Source organism: Mastomys coucha, unplaced genomic scaffold, assembly GCF_008632895.1.
Source record: "Mastomys coucha isolate ucsf_1 unplaced genomic scaffold, UCSF_Mcou_1 pScaffold21, whole genome shotgun sequence".
NCBI lineage: Eukaryota > Metazoa > Chordata > Mammalia > Rodentia > Muridae > Mastomys > Mastomys coucha.
This window is the reverse complement of record NW_022196904.1, coordinates 19,648,374-19,656,367: the sequence shown is the minus strand read 5'-3', so window position 1 is coordinate 19,656,367 and position 7,994 is coordinate 19,648,374. Positions and strand designations below refer to the sequence as shown.

General features: G+C 48.1%; 1 protein-coding gene across 1 annotated transcript in view; it reads left to right on the top strand.

Moving 5' to 3' along the window:
• LOC116101861 (cytochrome P450 2S1) overlaps positions 1-6,236 on the top strand; it is a 15,164-nt gene extending 8,928 nt beyond the window's left edge. The window contains exons 6-9 of the mRNA XM_031385801.1: positions 198-339; positions 2,551-2,738; positions 4,627-4,768; positions 4,926-6,236. Of these exons, the coding sequence (XP_031241661.1) occupies positions 198-339; positions 2,551-2,738; positions 4,627-4,768; positions 4,926-5,122 (669 nt within the window). The 3' untranslated portion in view covers positions 5,123-6,236. The remainder of the gene's footprint in view (positions 1-197; positions 340-2,550; positions 2,739-4,626; positions 4,769-4,925) is intronic.
• Positions 6,237-7,994: the final 1,758 nt, after the last annotated feature.

Genomic DNA, 7,994 nt, shown 5'->3' with positions numbered 1-7,994 from the left:
GGCTAGCCTGGTCTACAGAGTGAGTTCCAGGACAGCCAGGGCTACACAGAGAAACCTTGTCTGGAAAATAACAACAACAACAACAACAACAACAACAACAATAATAATAATTAATAAACCTGAATCTAAATCCCACTTCAATAACAGTTCCTCATTTCTCAAGTTGTCCCAAACATTTATCTTCAATCTTTCTTCAGGAGAAACAAGACCCAGGTACAGAATTCACCGAGAAAAACTTGCTGATGACAGTCACATACCTGCTGTTTGCTGGGACCATGACCATCGGTGCCACCATCCGCTATGCCCTCCTGCTCCTACTGAGATACCCTCAAGTCCAACGTAAGAAACCGTTCCTCCCAGGCAGGCCCCAGGAACCAGAGCGACGGTTCCAGAGGACAGAATGTGGAGGGAGATGAAAAGGAACATAGTTTAGGATTCCCCGAGTGGTGAGGGCTTCTGGAACTTCTGATCCTAGTACAAGACGTAGTGAGGGGCAAGATAGGACCCGTCTGTGCCACCTCGTCACCTCGTCACCTTGTCCCCAGTCATGGGGAGCCATAGAAGGATGTTGAGCAGAGAAGATATAATTTATTTATGCATTTATTTTTATTTGAGATAGGATCGTATTTTTATTTGAAATAGCCAAAGCTAACCTGCTACTCACAGTTTAGCCCAGGTTGGCCTCCAACTCAGCATCCTGGCTCGGCTTCCCAAGTGCCGAGTGTATTAAATTACCACAGCCAGTTTACATCTGCATTTTAGAAAATCTTCGAGCTTCCATGACTATAGGAATGGACTATAGGAGGAGGAACTCAGTGATGGAGCTCTTGCCTAGAGTCTTAGGGGACAGTGAGGGGGAGTTCAAAAGTTCAAGAGCCCTTGATTGGGATCCACTGGTGAGAGGTAGGGATGTGGCTCAATGGCAGAGTGATTGCCTAGCAAGCATGAAGCTCTAAATAACATTCCCCGTTAGCACCCCACAACACACACACACACACACACACACACACACACACACACACACACGCAGCCACACACACCCATGCACAGTGGTTTGTAAATGATGAGAGAATACCCAAACACTCAGGAAGGTGGACAGAAACCTAAAGAACTAAGACAGGGCTAGGCCAGACTATGGAGACAAGGGGGATACAAGCAGAATAGGCAGGTTGTGGAGAACACAGAATGACTTGCCCAGGGGCAGACCTGAGTCTCTAGCTGGGAAACTGCAGACAGTGGTGTTACTCTGAGCTAGAGATGGGAAGGATGAGGACAGAGTTGCTTTCAAAAGGGATGCTGAACATGGACTGTAGGTCTTGCCTGCAATCCTAGCATTCAGGAGGCCTAGAGCAGAATAATTGCTACAAGTTCAAGGCCATACATAGTGAATGAAGACCTTGGCTACATACCAAGGGCCTGTCATGAGAAAAAAGGGGGAAAATGTGGGTGGGGGGAAAATATATTAAAGTCACCTTGAGCCTAGGCCCACAAAAAGAGAAGAATCCAAACTTCACAAGACACTGGATCAGCCCTGGAATTTAAAAATTATAACCAGGCTAGCAAGATGGCTCAGAGGGTAAGAGCGCTTGCTGCACAAGCATGGGGACCCGAGTTCAAATCTCCACCATCCATGTAAAAAGCTTGGCATGTCTGTACCTGTAACTCCAGCACTAAGGGAGGAGGGGCTGAGATGGGAAAATCACTGCTGGCTGCCAGCCTAGCTCCAGACTCAGCAATAGATGCTAGGAATAAGTTGGCTAGTAATGGAGCAAGACCCGGACATCCTCCTCGGGTGTGCGAGCATACACCTAAGCATACCTGTGTGCATGCCCCACCTCCCACACACAAGTAGACTCACCATCCAGGTGTGGTAGTGCACACCTGTAGTCCCCTCTGCACTTAGTAGGCTGAGAGTTTGAGGCCCAGCCTTGGTTACACGTTGAGATACACTCTAGCCTGAGTTATAGGCAAAAGAGAAAACAATGAAAGAGAGGTCACAATCAGAGCTGAGGCTAGCCCTGACCTGATGTAAGTGAAGGAGGGCAGATGGATAACAGGCCAGGCTGGAAATGAACCATTCCCTCCCCCGGCAACCCCTACTCCCATTCCCAGGGAACTCAGTGTTTTGCCTGACCCGATAGGCTGCACTTAGAGGCCCAGGGCCATTACTGGACTCAACTATGACTTTGAGTGAATGACTGAGGCTAGAAAATGGTGATCAATAACAGTGTTCACCATGCCCATACCTTTAATCCCAGCACTTGGGAGACAGAGGAAGGTGGATCTCTGTGAATTCAAGGCCAGGCTGGTCTACGTAGTGATTTCCAGGACAGCCAGTCTCAGCACCATCTTTTGTTAGGGAAGTTAAGACAAAATAGATAAAATATCCAACAGAGGCTAACAAGACCCCAGGCCTATGCTGCTCCACACCTGCTGCCAGCCTCACCCCCAAACCAGGCTCCTGCCACAATCAAACAGAAGATGAGGCTTCTGGGAGAAAGATCCCAGGGTCCATCCCACCTTTGACCTGCAGCCCTCCTCTTGCATCAGAGCGTGTTCGGGAGGAGCTAATCCAGGAGCTGGGTCCCGGCAGGGCTCCGAGTCTCAGCGATCGAGTTCGCCTCCCTTACACGGATGCTGTTTTACATGAGGCACAGCGGCTCCTGGCACTGGTACCCATGGGAATCCCCCACACCATCACGAGGACCACTTGCTTCCGAGGATACACTCTGCCCAAGGTAGGTGTAAGGCACGGCCAGAGCAGTTATCTCTGCCCTGGGACTTGCTTTTTGATATCTCGCGGCCTCTGTCTGGATCCTCTCCCCAACCACCACCCACCCCTTTCTCTCCCACCTCCACTGAAAAACAGTTCAGAATAGAATACCACCAGGGGGCGATATATTCTCAATCCTGACGTAACATCTCAGGCAGGGCTCCTTCTGGAATCAAATCCTTATGTTAATCTTGTTTTCTTAGCTGGAATTTGAACAAGTTGCTTCATCCACTGAGCCTCAATATGCCCCTCTTTTAAATTAGGAATAATAATAATAGTCATTTGGACTTATAAGATATTGCTTGTAAAACATCTACCCAGCTCTTGATGGTGGGTGTCCTACGTACATACAGAAGACAGTCACAGTGTCATAATAAACCCCTTACATTGTGTCAGCTATTGTTCTGGATGCTTTCTGTTAGTATGATTTTCTTTCATCTCCAAGACAATCCTATGTAATTATCACACTTCCATATTACAGATGGAAGAACTACGATGTGTGCACCCAGGCAGAGAGTGGGAAGGCAAGATTTAAACCCAGAACCTAAGCTTTAATCACTTCAACCTGCCTCTCTGTTCCTTAATAACAGTCCCATGATGTTTTTCTGGAGCTCCTTCCCCTTCACAGCTCACACCCCACAGCCAGACTCCCTAGCAAGTCATGCTTTGCCCCTCTACTCTGGTTCCTACGCCTGCCTTCACCTTCTACCATAACAGCCCCAAGAACACACAAACTCTATCTGGCCTGAGAGACTGCGGCCGCCCCGCCTGTCCCTTCTTGGACATCCCTCCTACACACGCTCTTGTCCTTTGCCTCCCTGGGACATTCCCCAGAGAGGTGGCTTCGTACAGCTACAACTTAATCTCAGAATCACAACAGACTCCCAGAATCTCAAAACAGTATAAAAATAACACACTTTGCCAGCCTTCCCCAGGGATTTCTTTGGCTCCTGCTTAACTTCTCTAGGCTTAGTTTCTCCATCTTTTTTATATCACCCCTCACCCCCATAAGGTACTAGGGGCTGAACCCAGGGCCTCTTACACACTAAGCAAGTGTTCTATCACTGACTTACATCCCTAGACACACACCCTTGTGGGGTTTGTTTGTTTGTTTGTTTGTTTTGTTTTCCTTTTGAAATAAGATCTTGTTAAGTAGCATGGGCTGGCCCTGCAATCTTGCCTCCTCCTGCCTCAGCCTCCAGGCTCCTGCCACTACATCCAGACTCTCTGTCTTTAAATTGGGCATACTATTACCTCCTTCCTGAGCTTTATTCCAGAGAGTCAAGGTATGAGGGCAGGACTGGGGCCACCATGTGAACCTGTTTTATACAAGGCAGTGAGTGTGAACATTGAAAGAAAATGCTTGGTTATCCCATCGAGATGGCAGATGCCTACTGTGCCACCACTGGGAGACTGAGGCAGGAGAATTGCTGCAAGTTCAAGGCTAACCCGGGCTGCATAATAAGACCTGGTCTAGAAAGAAAGTAGGAGCAAATGGGAGAAAAGAGAGAGAGAGTGAGAGTCACAGACGCATTTACTTTAAAAGAGTGCACAGTGCTGTAGCTGAGGGACCCAAGTTTCCTTCTCAGCATCCACGTCGGGTGGCTCACAGCTGCCTGTAACTCCAGCCCCAGGGGGACCCGATGCTTCTGCATCCATGAGTATCCATATGTGCATACACACACACACACAGATTCACACACTCACACACATATACTTAATTTAAAATACTAAAATAAGAAAATCTAAATACAAATAATTCTTTTAAAAAAAAAACTTAATTTTTAATCAAGTCATCTTAAAAGTATCCATGTAGAACACCCAACTGTGTGAGCTTTTACCTGTCTCCTCAGGGCACTGAGGTCTTTCCTCTGATTGGCTCCGTACTGCATGACCCTGCAGTTTTCCAGAACCCAGGAGAGTTCCAACCAGGCCGCTTCCTGGATGTCGATGGTCGGTTGAGAAAACACGAAGCTTTCCTGCCCTTCTCCTTAGGTACCTGCTGGGCTTTAGGGATAATCGGAAGGTGCTGATTGGCCAGTGGTGTCAGCTCCAGTTGGGGAGGCACTTTCCTGCACCCCGGGGTCTCTGTCGGCTCCCCGTTTCTGTGGGCCCAGATGTGACCACAGCTGATTCAGTCCTTCCCTGCCAGGTAAGCGAGTCTGCCTGGGAGAAGGCCTGGCTCGGGCAGAGTTATGGCTCTTCTTCACCACCATCTTGCAAGCCTTCTCCCTGGAGACCCCGTGCCCACCGGGTGACTTGAGTCTGAAGCCAGCCATCAGTGGACTTTTCAACATCCCCCCAGACTTCCAGCTGCAGGTCTGGCCCACTGGCGACCAGTCCAGATGAAGGAAGGAATTTGGAAGGTGGGAGCCATCTGGGACAAAACAGCTTCAAGGGTGTGCGTGAAGCAGGTATCTCAGAAGCTCCGTCACACCAGACACCACGTATCGAGGCAGCTGTGGAGACCAGGGACCACACCCCCACCCCACAACTGCACCGCAGCTGATGCATGTGCAATTTTTGGAGAGGGCTTTCTGAAACAAGGATCTTGCTATGTGGTGACACAAGCCGATCTCAAACCCGTGATCCTCCCTCCTCAGCGTCCTGTGCGCTGGAATTACAGGTATACCCCATCATGAGCTGCATAGGCTTTCAGCCTACATAATGTAATAATATAGGCCACCTGGAATTACAAGCGTATAGCTAGATACTCCACTGTCCACCACACAACTCTGTATGCTCACAACCCTAATCCAGCTACTGCTCGCTCACACAGACGCGCAAACGACCCAACCGCGTGCAGGACTCTCACTCTACCTGTCTAACACCCCCAGCACCACTGTTGCTGGGTCCCCGCCATAGAAAACAGCAAGGCCCCGCTAGGGTCATGTCACAGCCACAACGATGTTGCTATCTACTCCCATGGATGACCTCACCACCATCCAGGCACATCAGTGGCTCCATCGACGGCCACCAGCCAGTAATCCACACAGCCAAATCATACGTGACAACATCTTGGCCCTTCCAAACTTCTTCCCACTGAGACAGACCGTGACGACAAGCTGTTCCCCAGCCACCTCCACACCCTTGCCCCTCAAACATGCTCCTTCCAACAAAATTTTCCCAAATATAAATGTTTCCTGGTCTGTCGTTGTGCACACAGACCTTGTACAAATGAGGACCAGCAACCCAAAGAGAAAGCTTTCCCAGTCATGTTTTATATAATCATGTTATCAGGGGCCTGCTCTCAAACACATTCTGATCCCAGGCTGCCTACAAGTCCTCATCAGAGTGCTGGAAATGTATCCTTCCCTTGGAAGGACTAACTGGCCACACAGGGATGGTGCAGGGGAGTGCTTTTGGCTGTTTTCAGTCCTCCTTATCAGGACAGAAGCCATAGCTGACCTTTTGTGACTTGAAGGTCTCCATTTTGCAATAAAAGTTTGTTTCTGGCCAGGAACTGACCCCCTCTGCTTGTGTGAGTAAGGGGTGGGGATGAGGGAGTCCGCCCCTCCCCTGAGGCTGGGAGGGGACAGCAAAACATGGTTACCGCCCACCTCGCTGTTGACATCAGTGCCAGATGTGAAGCTGAGGGGGAGGGAAGGGAACAGGACAGGGCTGAGGCTGTCTGCTGTCCCGCCTCGGGATCACTGGAAAGTCTTCAGCCAACAACAGATCTGGCCTCTGGAAGGGCTCCAAATCTGAAAGCAGATACTGACACACAGGCACTAAGGACACAGACCAGCACCCTACACTCGCTTCCACTACCATGTTTTCCCTCCTGGTTTTTCCCATTGCTCCATTTTTTTTTTAAACAATCACCAACTTTTTCATCTTTGCCTGGAAGTGTACCTCTATGGTAGGCATCTGCTTCCCATGTATAGGGCCCAGAGTCCCATCTTTATTATTGACAGAAATAAAAAATAAAGTGACCACTAACTTTCTGCTGGGTCTATTTCACTTATCACTTTTTGTTAAGGTTACTTTAAGAAAAATATTAGAAAATAATTGAACATGTGTGTCTTTTAATTTCTTTTAAGACAGGGCCTTAGACAAGCGATGCTGGTGCATGCCTTTAATCCCAGCACTTGGGAAGCAGAAGCAGGTGCATCTGTGTGAGTTCGAGGCCAGCCTGGCTACAGATCAAGTTCTAGGATAGCCAGAGCTACACAGAGAAACCATGTCACTCGAAAAACCTAAAAAAAAAAAAAAATGAAGAGGAGGAGAAGGAGGAGGAGGGTCTTTCATGGCCCAGGCTGACTTCTCTGTAAAGTCAAGGCTAGCCTTGAACTTCTGATTTCCCCTGCCTCTACATCCCAAGTAAAAGGATCACAAGTGTGCTCCACTATGGCTGTTTTCTTTTTTGAGACAGGGAGGGTTTCTCTGCTTAGCCCTGACCATCCTGGAAGTTGCTCTGTAGACCAGACTGGCCTTGAACTCAGAGATCCACCTACCTCTTGAGCCTTGTCATGTGCTAAGTAGGTGAGTGCTATCAACTGAGCGACCTATAGACCTATACCCACCCCTGAGCTATATCATCATTTTAAAAGCTTTCCAAGGGACTGGAGAGACAGTTCAGCAGTTAAAAGCCCTGACTGTTCTTCCAGAGGTCTCAAGTCCAATCCCAAGCATCCATATGACAATTCAAATCTGTTTCATTACTCCAACCCCAGGATCTGATGTCCTCTGAGGATACCACATGTACATGGTACACAGATAGATATACATGCAGACAAAACACTTATACCCATAAAATTATACATATTCATACATAATTTATCAAAAAAGTCTTCTAGTCTGGGAGATGGCTCAGTACATAAAGTGCTTGTCACACAGCATGAGGACCTGAGTTGGGATCCCCAGGACCTACATAAAACGAGAGGCAATACTGTGCATCTATAGTCTCAGGGCTTCTAAAGTCAGATGGGAGCCAAAGATAGGAGGCTCACAGGTCAGCTAGCTTCACACATTCAATAGTGAACCACAGACGCATCTCAAACTAGGTAGAAAGTGAGGATCCATTCCCAACATTATCTTCTGACCCAGCCATGGCACATAGATCCATACAATGAGAACATGTGCATGTACACACACAAAGTTTTGGTTTTTTAATTTTTCCCTGAGATCACCTTATTGGTTTAAATTCTGTAGAAGGGTATAAAAATGGAATTAGATCTTACAGGCATTTCCATTTCTGATTGCACCTTGCCTGAGAGAA